General features: G+C 41.2%; 1 protein-coding gene across 1 annotated transcript; it reads left to right on the top strand.

The window, feature by feature from the left end:
* Nucleotides 1-713: 713 nt before the first annotated feature.
* On the top strand, nucleotides 714-15,283 carry LOC311131799 (ephrin type-A receptor 3). The gene is made up of 15 exons (XM_084164929.1): nucleotides 714-1,033; nucleotides 1,450-1,514; nucleotides 1,792-2,434; nucleotides 2,632-2,787; nucleotides 3,101-3,442; nucleotides 3,949-4,120; nucleotides 4,960-5,051; nucleotides 5,191-5,310; nucleotides 5,434-5,514; nucleotides 10,598-10,690; nucleotides 10,907-11,028; nucleotides 11,198-11,307; nucleotides 12,167-12,326; nucleotides 12,539-12,672; nucleotides 14,482-15,283. The coding sequence occupies exons 1-15, from the start codon at nucleotides 952-954 to the stop codon at nucleotides 14,816-14,818; spliced, it is 2,709 nt and encodes a 902-aa protein (XP_084021055.1). The 5' UTR covers nucleotides 714-951; the 3' UTR covers nucleotides 14,819-15,283.
* The last annotated feature ends 953 nt before the right edge of the window (nucleotides 15,284-16,236 follow it).

The raw sequence follows: 16,236 nt of genomic DNA, 5'->3' as shown, positions 1-16,236 counted from the left end.
CGAGTGGAGGACAGAGGAGCCTCTTAAAGAAGAAGTTACAGGTCTGTGAGAGCCATAAATCTTGCTTGTTTGTAGGTGACCAAATACTTATTTTCCACCATAATTTGCAAATAAATTTATTACAAATCCTACAATGTGGTTTTCTGGAGAAAAAAAATCTCAATTTGTCTGTCATAGTTGACGTGTACCTATGATGAAAATTACAGGCCTCTCTCATCTTTTTAAGTGCGAGAACTTGCACAATTGGTGGCTGACTAAATACTTTTTTCCCCCACTGTATCTTTACTTTTACTCAAGTATGACAATTGGATGAGTGTTTTTACACATTTCTAACATGCTTGTTGAAGTTTACAAACTGATAATCATCTCCATAAATAATCATAAAATAATATTTGATTGGTTGATCATCATCAACAAAAACAACAACAGAGACAACAAAAACAGTGACAGCCCCCCAACTGACACTTTCAGAAATAGAATATTCTTCTAATTTAAATTCTTCTAATAGAAAATTATTCAGCAAAATGAAATTATGAAATTATTTTGATAAAGAGGGTAAGACTAGGTTAGGTATCTGTGCACTTTTAATGTAGCTACTACTACAGGATATTTGAGTGACAGGACGGATGTTATGAACTTCAGGCCTCAGCACTAATCTTCCTTTCTGTCATTTTGTTATTCTACCAAGGGGTGGCTGGAGGAGGGAACACAAGTAATGTATTAGCCTTCAGGCGTAGCGACATTCTTATGGTCAAACGGAGGATTCCAGGCAGTAGGAGGCTCTGCCATCGCAATATGACCAAAATATTTGCCCAGTTTAGCTATAGACGTCTTACAGACCAAATGCATTGTGGAAAAGGTGGTTCCTGTTAAAACTTCGTCATAATAGCACCTCTTCATCGTTCTGATTAATTTTGACAGAATTTGAGAAGACTGGGAAGTGTGCGGACTATGTCGGCAGTCAGGTGGAATGTGGTACTTTGGTTTTGCGTATACTGTGGCGGCACCTTTGCGCAACCAATCTCCGGAGAAGGTAAATCATTCATTCAGATGTCCAAGATGACTTCTGAATGATATACGTTGCTGTGTATACTTTGACTATGCACGTAAATAGTATGTACTGTATATTTGATAATATTTTCAGATTAACAATCGTTTTCTTTTCAATTCTCCTGTAGTAATATGCTACTGTGTTGCACATTACACTGCTAAAATGAATCAAATCATACTTTTATTTATCCTTTTAAAAAATAGAAGCGAAAGGAGGTAAGGGAGTTTTGTATAATGTAAATAGACTGTCACTTTACAGTATTTAGATTTCCTGCCAGAACACCACATTCTTTGACAGCTGCAATGCTCTCACATTATGGTTAATGTAAACCACTTTTCACTTCCCATCCTCTCCCTTCTTTCCCGCCTCTGTCCCCCTCAATCCTCTCTTCCTTTCAGTGGAGCTCTTCAACTCAGTCAAACAGGCCAGTCTGAAATGGACATCTTATCCAAAACTCAAAGCAGTAAGTAGAGTGGGCTCTCTATGCCTAGCAGAAACAGTAGATGCTGTGGAGGTTTAGACCAGTTACTCTATAGATCATTCATGAAATACATTTTTGGGCCGGTTTCCCTGACACAGATTAAGCATGAGAATCTCTGTTGAAGGTGCTTTTTAGTCCATTACTTGGTTAAATCTGTATGCAGGAAACTGACCCCTGGTGTTTTTGGCACTGTCCTTTAGTAGGCCTATAGCTGTATGCCTAATAACATGCTGTATCATCCTCTCGTGTCACTACACAGTGGAGTGAGAAATCACTGAAGATAGGTTCAGAGACCCAAGTCCCAGTCTATCAAGCCTGCGCTGTCAACAACAAACGCAGATCACTATTGACTCATTGGATTGCACGGAAGGATGCCCTGCACCTGCTATTGGACCTACAATTCGCTCAGGAAGAGGAGTCATCCTCCAATCAGCTGAGTCCACTCCAGGTCCACCTTCTGGAATCAGACTCTCCACTGTCCAAATTTAGTGAATCCCAGAATCCCCTCCATCTCCAAGCATTGCAGACTTTCAGCGCCACAACAGAAGTGCATCAGATCAAGGAGTACCTTAACAACAGCCTGGGATTAGTGTTAAACACGGAGCCTCTCTCACACGACGGCTTCCATCTTGGATTCACCTACTCAGGCCGGTGCATCTTCCTAGTCTCTGTGAGGCTGTACTACAGAAGATGCCCTTGGTTGGTCAGCCACCTGGTTGGCTTTGAGGGAGCGTCTGCAGGAGCGGGGCCATTGACAGGGTCCTGTGTGGAGGGGGCCGTGGGGGTGGAGGGGCAGGTGGACCCCCCTCAGAGGGAGTGCCAGGCGAACGGGGCGTGGGGTCCACTGCAAGGGGGGTGCACTTGCGCTCCCGGTCACCAAGAAAAGGGGGACTCTTGTGAAGGTAGGTGAAGACTATCCAGAAACATACCACCAAGATGACTTTGAGTCTCGTAGATACACAGTATATTTTTTGGGCCAGGAGTTTTTCCCGGTCAGGTCGTGTAGTCGGCAAAAGCTCCTGGCCCCATGTATCTTATAAGGGCTAGCTGTTTATCTGTGTAGTAGCCTTGACAGATTTATTTGGGTTTCTTCCAACAGCCTGTAGAACTGGATACTACAAGGCAGCCAATGAGAGTGGGGGTTGTCGCTCCTGTCCACCCAATAGCAAGACGGACGGGGAGGGTGCAGAAGGGTGTGACTGTGGTCAGGGCTACTTCCGCCTCCCGGGTGACCCGTATGTCATGGGATGCACACGTAAGACACTCCGACCGAGTTCCTCAAACCACTTTATTTTTGTCATTTTTATCAAACAAGATCTAATTAATTTGCATATACACTGTATGTTTATTTATGGATGAGTTGTGTAGAATGTAGTAAATAGTTCAACAACTTGATTGAATTGAATAAGGATGTGCCATATTGGAGGAGTCCGAGAGAGTCATTCATGAATCTTATTGACACAATGGGGAAAATGTTTGTAGATGACAACCATGTTTTTTTCATGGCCTAATTTTCTTCTATCTATAATCTCTCGAGCTGTTTGGCATTTAGTATTTCTCTTCCACAGGACCCCCCTCTGCTCCTGTAAATGTAACAGTCCAGCGCCTCAACGACTCAATGCTGACTCTGCTTTGGGACCCTCCCATTGACCTGGGGGGGAGGCAGGAGGTGACGTATGGCGTGGAATGCTCGGAGAGGGAGGGAGGGACTGATGGTCAGTGGGCGGTGTGTGGGGAGGCAGTCATCTTTCTCCCTGCCTCAGCGGGGCTGACCGTCACTGCAGTCAACCTCACAGGGGTCAGCCCACGGTCGGACTACCGGCTGTCGGTCCGGGCCAGTAATGACGTGTCATTCCACCAGGGTGTAGCAGCAGCAGCGTCATCAGTAGTAACCATAATCATTCATAGATGTGAGTCTGTCTGGATGATGTCATCGCATGTATGGTCATTACTACTACCTCATTCTAACACAGCTGTAACTGCTGATGCTGATACAATGGGGTGGGTCTAATCCTGAATGCTGATTGGTTGAAACTAAGGATGAATGTGTGAGTCATGATCATGATAAGGATTGTACCGTCCTACTGTGATCATACCGTTATCACATCACAACATGATGTCATCACATGGGCATTGCTGTCACGGTATATTAACACAACTAAAACGTCTGTTGCTAATAAACGCTGCTTAAAGATAAGCATGACTCAGAGCACTAACCTTGGTTGTTAAAAGCCTCACTATGCTGATAATTCATGCACTGTGCACACATGTAAGGTTATGGATAATAGATGTAGCTCTTTTCCTTTTTATATAGAAGGACATGGAATGTCAGGACAGATATGAATCCAACCCACTTTAAATTATATATGTGTGTGTTTATGTGTGTGCGCATGTGAATATATCTGTCTGTCTACAGGGAAATCTTTAGAGATAAACACCCCTGGTCCCTTCTCCCTGGATCCCCACCGCTCCCCTGTGGAGGGTCCCTCTCCCTGGGTGATCATAGGAGCTCTACTGGGAGTCCTTCTGCTCTTTGTTCTGGTCCCTGCTGCTGTTTATTCTCTGCGACGCAGATACACCAAGCTCAGGTAAATACACCAAGCTCAGGTAAATACACCAAGATCAGGTAAATACACCAAGCTCAGGTAAATACACCAAGCTCAGGTAAATACACCAAGATCAGGTAAATACACCAAGCTCAGGTAAATACACCAAGATCAGGTAAATACACCAAGCTCAGGTAAATACACCAAGATCAGGTAAATACACCAAGCTCAGGTAAATACACCAAGATCAGGTAAATACACCAAGCTCAGGTAAATACACCAAGATCAGGTAAATACACCAAGCTCAGGTAAATACACCAAGCTCAGGTAAATACACCAAGCTCAGGTAAATACACCAAGCTCAGGTAAATACACCAAGATCAGGTAAATACACCAAGCTCAGGTAAATACACCAAGATCAGGTAAATACACCAAGCTCAGGTAAATACACCAAGATCAGGTAAATACACCAAGCTCAGGTAAATACACCAAGCTCAGGTAAATACACCAAGATCAGGTAAATACACCAAGCTCAGGTAAATACACCAAGATCAGGTAAATACACCATGATCAGGTAAATACACCAAGATCAGGTAAATACACCAAGATCAGGTCAACCGGAATACCCACCTGGGAACCAGAGGAGGCTGGTGGGAGGAGCTATAGGAGGATGGGCTCATTGTAATGTCTGGAATGGATTTATTGGAACGGTATCAAACATATGGAAACCACGTTTGACTCCATTCCATAACTTCCATTCCAGACATTACAATGAGCCCGTCCTCCTATAGCTCCTCCCACCAGCCTCTGCTGGGGACAGAGCCTTTGCGGCCTTTGTGATCTAGCTTGGATGTAGACGTTGATATATATTTATTTTCCAGTGAAGACCAGCAGGTGGAGCTGCTGCCTTTTCACACAGGTGTGACCTATTGTCGTAATGAGAACCCACACGCTGCCCCTCAGGAAGTCAACAGTGAGTCTAAAACTGCCAACAATTCACTATAAACAGTAGACACAGTATTTGACTCAGCTAGTTAATTTGACAGTCCTATCCATGTAGATAACAGTGTTGTGTTCCCGTTGGACTCCCCCCTCTCCCTTTTCTCCTATAGTGCTGGTGGTACCTGGTGTGGTCCAGTTGCTGGAGGGTGTTAGTGACAGACTACTGACCAGTCTGAGGGATGTCCTGGTGGACAGGAACCTGCTGACCCTGGGAAAGGAGCTGGGAGCTGGTCAGTCAAGGAGACTATTCTATTCTACAGCCTGTTGTTCTATTCTACCTCTGATTGATATATCCTGATAATGAAGCATGTTTTTAGTGAATTATAATGTGTTTTGACTGACTGCACCTCCAGGAGAGTTTGGCTCTGTCTACGAGGGGATCTTTACTCAAGAGGAAGGGATGGACATCAAAGTAGCTGTCAAGACCATGAGAGGTACGCATCATTCAGGGAATTATCCCCATTTAACATTAATGGATATCTTGAATTATCCCCATTTAACATTAATGGATATCTTGAATTATCCCCATGTAACATTAATGGATATCTTGAATTATTCCCATGTGACGTTAATGGATATCTTAAATTATCCCCATGTAACGTTAATGGATATCTTAAATTATCCCCATGTAACGTTAATGGATATCTTGAATTATCCCCATGTAACGTTAATGGATATCTTGAATTATCCCCATGTAACATGAATGGATATCTTGAATTATTTCCATGTAACATGAATGGATATCTTAAATTATCCCCATGTAACGTTAATGGATATCTTGAATTATCCCCATGTAACGTTAATGGATATCTTGAATTATCCCCATGTAACATGAATGGATATCTTGAATTATCCCCATGTAACATGAATGGATATCTTGAATTATCCCCATGTAACATTAATGGATATCTTGAATTATCCCCATGTAACATTAATGGATATCTTGAATTATTCCCATGTAACATGAATGGATATCTTTAATTATCCCCATGTAACATTAATGGATATCTTTAATTATTCCCATGTAACATTAATGGATATCTTGAATTATTCCCATGTAACATGAAAGGATATCTTGAATTATCCCCATGTAACATTAATGGATATCTTGAATTATTCCCATGTAACATTAATGGATATCTTGAATTATTCCCATGTAACATTAATGGATATCTTGAATTATCCCCATGTAACATGAATGGATATCTTGAATTATTCCCATGTAACGTTAATGGATATCTTGAATTATTCCCATGTAACATTAATGGATATCTTGAATTATTCCCATGTAACGTTAATGGATATCTTGAATTATTCCCATGTAACATTAATGGATATCTTGAATTATTCCCATGTAACATTAATGGATATCTTGAATTATTCCCATGTAACATTAATGGATATCTTGAATTATCCCCATTTAACATTAATGGATATCTTGAATTATCCCCATGTAACATGAATGGATATCTTGAATTATTCCCATGTGACGTTAATGGATATCTTAAATTATCCCCATGTAACGTTAATGGATATCTTAAATTATCCCCATGTAACGTTAATGGATATCTTGAATTATCCCCATGTAACGTTAATGGATATCTTGAATTATCCCCATGTAACATGAATGGATATCTTGAATTATTTCCATGTAACATGAATGGATATCTTAAATTATCCCCATGTAACGTTAATGGATATCTTGAATTATCCCCATGTAACGTTAATGGATATCTTGAATTATCCCCATGTAACATGAATGGATATCTTGAATTATCCCCATGTAACATGAATGGATATCTTGAATTATCCCCATGTAACATTAATGGATATCTTGAATTATCCCCATGTAACATTAATGGATATCTTGAATTATTCCCATGTAACATGAATGGATATCTTTAATTATCCCCATGTAACATTAATGGATATCTTTAATTATTCCCATGTAACATTAATGGATATCTTGAATTATTCCCATGTAACATGAAAGGATATCTTGAATTATCCCCATGTAACATTAATGGATATCTTGAATTATTCCCATGTAACATTAATGGATATCTTGAATTATTCCCATGTAACATTAATGGATATCTTGAATTATCCCCATGTAACATGAATGGATATCTTGAATTATTCCCATGTAACGTTAATGGATATCTTGAATTATTCCCATGTAACATTAATGGATATCTTGAATTATTCCCATGTAACGTTAATGGATATCTTGAATTATTCCCATGTAACATTAATGGATATCTTGAATTATTCCCATGTAACATTAATGGATATCTTGAATTATTCCCATGTAACATGAATGGATATCTTGAATTATCCCCATGTAACATTAATGGATATCTTGAATTATTCCCATGTAACATTAATGGATATCTTGAATTATTCCCATGTAACGTTAATGGATATCTTGAATTATTCCCATGTAACATTAATGGATATCTTGAATTATTCCCATGTAACGTTAATGGATATCTTGAATTATTCCCATGTAACATTAATGGATATCTTGAATTATTCCCATGTAACATTAATGGATATCTTGAATTATTCCCATGTAACATGAATGGATATCTTGAATTATCCCCATGTAACATTAATGGATATCTTGAATTATTCCCATGTAACATTAATGGATATCTTGAATTATTCCCATGTAACATGAATGGATATCTTGAATTATTCCCATGTAACGTTAATGGATATCTTGAATTATTCCCATGCAACATTAATGGATATCTTGAATTATTCCCATGTAACATTAATGGATATCTTGAATTATTCCCATGTAACATGAATGGATATCTTGAATTATTCCCATGTAACATGAATGGATATCTTGAATTATCCCCATGTAACATGAATGGATATCTTGAATTATGCCCATATAACATTAATGGATACAGTGGGGGAAAAAAGTATTTAGTCAGCCACCAATTGTGCAAGTTCTCCCACTTAAAAAGATGAGAGAGGCCTGTAATTTTCATCATAGGTACACGTCAACTATGACAGACAAAATGAGAAAAAAAATCCATAAAATCACATTGTAGGATTTTTTATGAATTTATTTGCAAATTATGGTGGAAAATAAGTATTTGGTCAATAACAAAAGTTTCTCAATACTTTGTTATATATCCTTTGTTGGCAATGACACAGGTCAAACGTTTTCTGTAAATCTTCACAAGGTTTTCACACACTGTTGCTGGTATTTTGGCTCATTCCTCCATGCAGATCTCCTCTAGAGCAGTGATGTTTTGGGGCTGTCGCTGGGCAACACGGACTTTCAACTCCCTCCAAAGATTTTCTATGGGGTTGAGATCTGGAGACTGGCTAGGCCACTCCAGGACCTTGAAATGCTTCTTACGAAGCCACTCCTTCGTTGCCCGGGCGGTGTGTTTGGGATCATTGTCATGCTGAAAGACCCAGCCATGTTTCATCTTCAATGCCCTTGCTGATGGAAGGAGGTTTTCACTTAAAATCTGACGATACATGGCCCCATTCATTCTTTCCTTTACACGGATCAGTCGTCCTGGTCCCTTTGCAGAAAAACAGCCCCAAAGCATGATGTTTCCACCCCCATGCTTCACAGTAGGTATGGTGTTCTTTGGATGCAACTCAGCATTCTTTGTCCTCCAAACACGACGAGTTGAGTTTTTACCAAAAAGTTATATATTTTGGTTTCATCTGACATTCTCCCAATCCTCTTCTGGATCATCCAAATGCACTCTAGCAAACTTCAGACGGGCCTGGACATGTACTGGCTTAAGCAGGGGGACACGTCTGGCACTGCAGGATTTGAGTCCCTGACGGCGTAGTGTGTTACTGATGGTAGGCTTTGTTACTTTGGTCCCAGCTCTCTGCAGGTCATTCACTAGGTCCCCCCGTGTGGTTCTGGGATTTTTGCTCACCGTTCTTGTGATCATTTTGACCCCACGGGGTGAGATCTTGCGTGGAGCCCCAGATCGAGGGAGATTATCAGTGGTCTTGTATGTCTTCCATTTCCTAATAATTGCTCCCACAGTTGATTTCTTCAAACCAAGCTGCTTACCTATTGCAGATTCAGTCTTCCCAGCCTGGTGCAGGTCTACAATTTTGTTTCTGGTGTCCTTTGACAGCTCTTTGGTCTTGGCCATAGTGGAGTTTGGAGTGTGACTGTTTGAGGTTGTGGACAGGTGTCTTTTATACTGATAACAAGTTCAAACAGGTGCCATTAATACAGGTAACAAGTGGAGGACAGAGGAGCCTCTTAAAGAAGAAGCTACAGGTCTGTGAGAGCCAGAAATCTTGCTTGTTTGTAGGTGACCAAATACTTATTTTCCACCATAATTTGCAAATAAATTCATAAAAAGTCCTATAATGTGATTTTCTGGAAAAAAAAATCTCAATTTGTCTGTTATAGTTGACGTGTACCTATGATGAAAATTACAGGCCTCTCTCATCTTTTTAAGTGGGAGAACTTGCACAATTGGTGGCTGACTAAATACTTTTTTTCCCCACTGTATATTGAATTATTCCCATGTAACATGAATGGATATCTTGAATTATTCCCATGTAACGTTAATGGATATCTTGAATTATTCCCATGTAACATTAATGGATATCTTGAATTATTCCCATGTAACATGAATGGATATCTTGAATTATTCCCATGTAACATGAATGGATATCTTGAATTATTCCCATGTAACATGAATGGATATCTTGAATTATTCCCATGTAACATGAATGGATATATTGAATTATTCCCATGTAACATTAATGGATATCTTGAATTATTCCCATGTAACATTAATGGATATCTTGAATTATTCCCATGTAACATTAATGGATATCTTGAATTATTCCCATGTAACATTAATGGATATCTTGAATTATTCCCATGTAACATTAATGGATATATTGAATTATTCCCATGTAACATTAATGGATATCTTTAATTATCCCCATGTAACATGAATGGATATCTTGAATTATTCCCATGTAACGTTAATGGATATCTTGAATTATTCCCATGTAACATTAATGGATATCTTGAATTATTCCCATGTAACATGAATGGATATCTTGAATTATTCCCATGTAACATGAATGGATATCTTGAATTATGCCCATGTAACATTAATGGATATATTGAATTATGCCCATGTAACATTAATGGATATATTGAATTATTCCCATGTAACATTAATGGATATCTTGAATTATCCCCATGTAACATGAATGGATATCTTGAATTATTCCCATGTAACATTAATGCAGCCTATTTCTTAGTACTGTACGTCTGTAGCACAGGAGGCTGCAGAGAGGAGGACGGCTCATAATAATGGCTTGAATGGAGTGAATGGAATGTTATCAAACACAGGGGAACCGATATGTTCGATACTATTCCATTGATTCCATTCCAGCCATTAATGAGCCCGTCCTCACCAATGAAGGTGCCACCTGCTACCTGTAGTTTGTATAGTTTATACTGGATATATTCTCCCTGTGTGGCTTCAGTTGGACTACACAGTCAGGAGGATTTAGACTCGTTTCTGAAGGAAGCAGAGATCATGCAGCACTTTGACCATAACAACGTTGTCAAACTTCTTGGTAAGACGCCCCTATTAGCTCACCTTACTCTGTAACGTATTTTAATGCCGACTTTAATGCTATCATTCAACATTCCATTCATCATTCAAATTCTTGTTGCAATACTGGCATCCTCTGAAAGTTGGAATATTGGCATCCTCTGAAAGTTGGAATATTGGCATCCTCTGAAAGTTGGAATATTGGCATCCTCTGAAAGTATCTGTGTTTGTCCTGCAGGGGTCACTCTGCAGCATGAGCAGGATTCTCCTCTGCCAGTCCCTCTGGTGATCCTACCCTTCATGAAGCATGGAGACCTGCGCCGGTTCCTCATCGCTGCCCGTTACGGGGATATTCCCATGGTGAGACACACACACGCACACACATACACACGCACGCACACACATACACACACACGCACGCACGCACACACATACACAAAGAGGCATGGACACAAAGGACGCACATCACACGTACACAGTCTCTGACTAATATGTATAATCTAAATGAATTCCTCTTCCCTCCTCACAGTTTGTGCCTCACCAGAGTCTTCTGCGCTTCATGGTTGACATTGCAGCAGGGATGGAGTATCTGAGTTCACAGGGCTTTTTGCACAGGGACCTGGCTGCACGCAACTGCATGTAAGTCCACCAGGGCGTGCCAGTCAATCAGGGTGTCCTTACATGGGAGCCTCAGGGAAGGCCTCTTTGTTCAAAGGAAGACTGCATCTATGTCACAGGAGGTCGGTGGCACCTTAATTGGGGAGGACGGCCTCGTGGTAATGGCTGGAGTGGAATCAGTGGAATGGTATCAAACACATGGTTTGGTGCCATTCCATTTGCTCCGTTCCAGCCATTATTATGAGCCAACACTGATCTATGTCCACACCACTGGTATTCAGCTAAGGGCATACTATAAGATGGAACCTACCAACATGTTCAGAGGATGGGTAAGGTTCTTCCAGGCCTTCGAGGACATGGTACCAAGCCACAGATTGATATCAGGATAGTGGGATGGATGGATACAGTGGTTGGTAAATCAATTGAAACAAAGCCTTGTCACAATGAATAGGCATACAGATGATCATGCAATATTAAACATGTTTTCTTTGTAGCTGTAAGTACATATTAATAAATAGTGCATAACGTAGTTGACTACCAGTCAGACTTGCTGTGTGTGTATCTGTGTGTGTCTGCTCTCGTGTGTGTGCCTTTCCCAGGTTGGGGGATGACTTGTGTGTGTGTGTGTCTTTCCCAGGTTGGGGGATGACTTGTGTGTGTGTGTGTGTGTGTGTCTTTCCCAGGTTGAGGGATGACTGTGTGTGTGTGTCTTTCCCAGGTTGAGGGATGACTTGTGTGTGTGTGTGTGTCTTTCCCAGGTTGAGGGATGACTTGTGTGTGTGTGTGTGTGTGTCTTTCCCAGGTTGAGGGATGACTTGTGTGTGTATGTGTGTCTTTCCCGGGTTGAGGGATGACTTGTGTGTGTGTGTGTCTTTCCCAGGTTGGGGGACGACTTGCGTGTGTGTGTGGCTGACTTCGGCCTCTCCAAGAAGATATACAGCAACAACTACTACAGACAGACAGTGGCTATCCGCATGCCAGTCAAGTGGATGGCCATAGAGAGCCTATCAGAGTCCATCTCTACCAGCAAGAGTGACGTGGTAAGTCACATATGACTAAGAGATGACTGGCATGACATCTGACTGACCCATCACTAGGACCAGCAGTGTGACCTGACCTGGACAAACTCTGGTTGCTACTCATTACTGAAGCTAGCAGAGATTGATCATAAAGATAACTTGGTGTTATAATGTCAATGCATGTTTAAATTGAAGAAAGTGTGTATGTGTGTGTGTGTGCCCCTTTACTACAGTGGTCATTTGGGGTCACCATGTGGGAGATAGTGTCCAGGGGAAGGACACCGTATCCTGGGGTCCACAACTATGAGCTCCTGGAGCTGCTGAACGCTGGACACAGACTCAAGCCTCCTGAGTGTGATGACAAACTGTTAGTCCTCACTTTATTTTTGTCTAGTTTAGAAGTGTGACCTCACTTGTTATGGAATCAGTGGGGGGATGTAGCTCAAGTTCACAAGCACTGATCTAGTGAATGTAGATATGGTAACCACTAGCCTCTGTTTACAATGTAATGTGTGAGTGCAATAATTAATTGAGAATGTTTTGCATTAACATTCATACATCATTTGAATGTGTAGCTGTATTTAGTGAAAACTTCAGTTTACAGATTCACACAGAGTAGTTGACAACGTGGGCCACGTTTGTACCCCACTGGGCAGAAACTGGTTGAATCAATGTTGTTTCCACGTCATTTCAACCAAAAAATGTAATGTGATGACGTTGAATCAATGTGGAAAACTGATTGGATTTGCAAAAAGTAATCAACGTAAGTGAATTTCGTATATTTTTTACCCAACTTTTAACCTACATCCAAGTACAGGGTGAAATTTTAGTTTAGTTTTGACAACTCAACCAAATGTATATCAAAGCCAGTGGTGGAAAAAGTACTCAATTGTCATACTTGAGTAAAAGTAAAAATACCCTAATAGAAAATGACTCAAATAAAAGTGAAAGTCACCCAGTAAAATACCACTTGAGTAAAAGTCTAAAAGTATCTGGTTTTAAATGTACTTAAGTACAGTGGATGGAAAAAGTACTAAATTGTCATACTTGAGCAAAAGTATAAAGTTAAAGTAAATGCCATACATCAAATTCCTTGTATTAAGCAAACCAGATGGCATGATATTCTTGTTTTTTAAATTTACGGACAGCCAGCACTATTTACAAACGCAGTATTTGTGTTTAGTGAGTCCTCCAGATCAGAGACAGTAGGGATGGCAACACGTTATATTAATAGATACGTGAATTAGACCATATTGCTGTCCTGCCTGAGCATTCAAAATGTAACCAGTACTTTTGGGTGCCAGTGAAAATGTATGGAGTAAAAAGTACATATTTTCTTCAGGAATGTATTGGAGTAAAAGTAAAGGTTGTCGAAAATATAAATAGTAAAATACAGATACCCCCAAAAAACGACTTAAGTAGTACTTTCAAGTATTTTTTCTTAAGTACTTTACACCTCTGATCAAAGTTAGACGTTGAACTGACATCTGCCCAGTGGGTCCTAACGTGCTCCTGGTTTCTCCCCAAATATTTATTGGTTAGCTTCTGGACCTCCCCTGTAGTTCTGTTGCCCTAATTAACTGAATCAACGTGAGCCTTATTGGCACGACAGGCTGTAACTGAGAGTTGGGCAATATGGAGCATGTACAAAGAGGTGATATTGTCTGTGTAATGAATCATATGTTCCCCCTGCCTCTCGCTCTCCCCCTCTAAATCCATCTTCCTTTCCCTCTCTCCGATACTGTACTGGGTCTCCCTTTTCCTTTATCCTCTCTCCATCCCTGGATCTCAATCCATCTTCTTCTCCCCTTCTCTCTTCCTTTCTGCACTGTCTGACTTATTCCTCTCTCTTTCGCTCCCCCCCTCTCTCTCTCCCCCTCTTCCTCTCTCTCCCTCCCTCCCTCCCCTCTCTCTCTTTATTTATTTATCCCTCCCTCTCTCCCTCCCTCCCTCTCTCTCTCTCCCTCCCCCCTCTTTCTCTCTTCCTCCCCCCTCTTTCTCTCTTCCTCCCTCCCTCTTTCTCCCTCCCTCCCTCTCTTTCTCTCTCTTTCTCTCTCCCTCTTCACCTCCCCCTCTCTCTCCCCTCTCTCTCTCTTTCTTTCTCTCTCATCTCACTCAATTTTATGCACTGTATATCTACTCATCTCTCTCCCTGCACCTCTCATCTCCCCCTTAGTTATGAGGTGATGCTGAGTTGTTGGCATAGGGAGCCGGGACACAGGCCTGGTTTCAGGGAGCTGGGGGAGACGCTCAAAGCCCTTCTGTGTGAGCTGCCGCCGCTGGAGGCCAGCCAGGAGGCCCACTACATCAACCAGGGCCTGGAGGCTGCCACTCACAGTCAGTGGGTTGCCGATGGACACGACGACCTCGATTCCGAGGGGGGCGCAGTGGGGAACCTGTACCTGCCCACCCCTGTGGGGGCTGGGGCTACTGCTAAACCTCCACCCAAGAAAGATGAGGAAGGATATCTGTTGTGTACGAAAAGTGAATCTGCTGTGAAGACAGTGGATTAGGATGGCGTTGTGGGTGGTTTATAGATGCTTTTTGTGAAAGAGACTCTGCTCTGTAAACCGTTCTCTGGTGTTTTTGTGTTTCAGTCAGTTTGGTGTTTTATGTTCTGTCAGCTACAGTTATAGCCTACAACAATCAAAGCGTGTTTGACTGTGTTTATTCCATGTGTTATCTCTGTGGTTAGATACCAAGGCACAAATCAACATATCAAATATCGATCAATTCAAATCACCTTGACACTTTTATATGTACAGTATCTCTCTCTCTCTGTGTGTGTGTGTGTGTGTGTGTGTGTGTGTGTGTGTGTGTGTGTGTGTGTGTGTGTGTGTGTGTGTGTGTGTGTGTGTGTGTGTGTGTGTGTGTGTGTGTGTGTGTTGCAGACAGATTACAACAGCTGGGCATTACCTTCTCTACTGATGATTGGTGTGCCACAATGTTTCTCCAACTTCTGTAAATAATCTTTGAAAATCCATTATATGTCAACTTGAATAAAGTTTGATACTTTTTTAAAATAATGAACATTGTTTTAGAGATGATCTTTGAAATCCATAGCTACATACAGTGGGGAAAAAAAGTATTTAGTCAGCCACCAATTGTGCAAGTTCTCCACTTAAAAAGATGAGAGAGGCCTGTAATTTTCATCATAGGTACACGTCAACTATGACAGACAAAATGAGGAAAAAAAATCCAGAAAATCACATTGTAGGATTTTTAATCTTTTTAAGTGGGAGAACTTGCACAATTGGTGGCTGACTAAATACTTTTTTTCCCCACTGTAAAGGCCTTACATTTTCCTATTTCCATAGAATTCAAATTTGCATGAAGAAAGAGTGATATTGTGCAAGAATAGAGTGTGATCTCCACCTCTGGCCTGCTAGCCCCCCTACCTCTACGGAAGCACAGTTCCCGCTCAGCCCAGTCAAAGCTATTCGCTGCTCTGGCACCCCAATGGTGGAACAACAGGACAGCGGAGTCACTGACCACTTTCAGGAGACACTTGAAACCCTACCTCTTTAAGGAATACACTGTCAAACGCTCCCTCACTGTCAAACGCTCCCTAAAACACTTTAGCGAGCAGGCCTTCCTAATTGACCTGGCCCAGGTATCCTGGATGGATATAGATGTCATTCCGTCAGTAGAGGATGCCTGGTTGTTCCTTAAAAGTAATTTCCTCTCAATCTTAAATAAACATGCCCCATTCAAAAAATACAGAACTAAGAACAGATATAGCCCCTGGTTCTCCTCAGACTTGACTGCCCTTGACCAGCACAAAAACATCCTGTGGCGTACTGCATTAGCATCAAATAGCCCCCGCGATATGCAACTTTTGAGGGAAGTTAGGAACCAATATACACAAGCAGTCAGGAAAGCAAAGGCTAACTTTTTCAAACAGAAATTTGCATCCTGTAGCACTAACTCC

Source organism: Coregonus lavaretus (assembly GCF_964263955.1).
Source record: "Coregonus lavaretus genome assembly, chromosome: 7".
In the NCBI taxonomy this organism is placed as follows: Eukaryota; Metazoa; Chordata; class Actinopteri; order Salmoniformes; family Salmonidae; genus Coregonus; species Coregonus lavaretus.
Note: the sequence above shows the minus strand (reverse complement) of the source record. Positions and strands in the feature narration are given on the sequence as shown.

What these genes read in the sequence shown, in the direction of transcription:
- LOC311131799 (XM_084164929.1), top strand. Translation starts at nt 952, where the DNA reads ATGTCGGCAGTCAGGTGGAATGTGGTACTTTGGTTTTGCGTATACTGT. An exon ending in AAAGGGGGACTCTTGTGAAG is followed by an intron (nt 2,435 to 2,631) that starts GTAGGTGAAGAC and finishes TTCTTCCAACAG; the next exon opens with CCTGTAGAACTGGATACTAC. An exon ending in GTATGTCATGGGATGCACAC is followed by an intron (nt 2,788 to 3,100) that starts GTAAGACACTCC and finishes TCTCTTCCACAG; the next exon opens with GACCCCCCTCTGCTCCTGTA.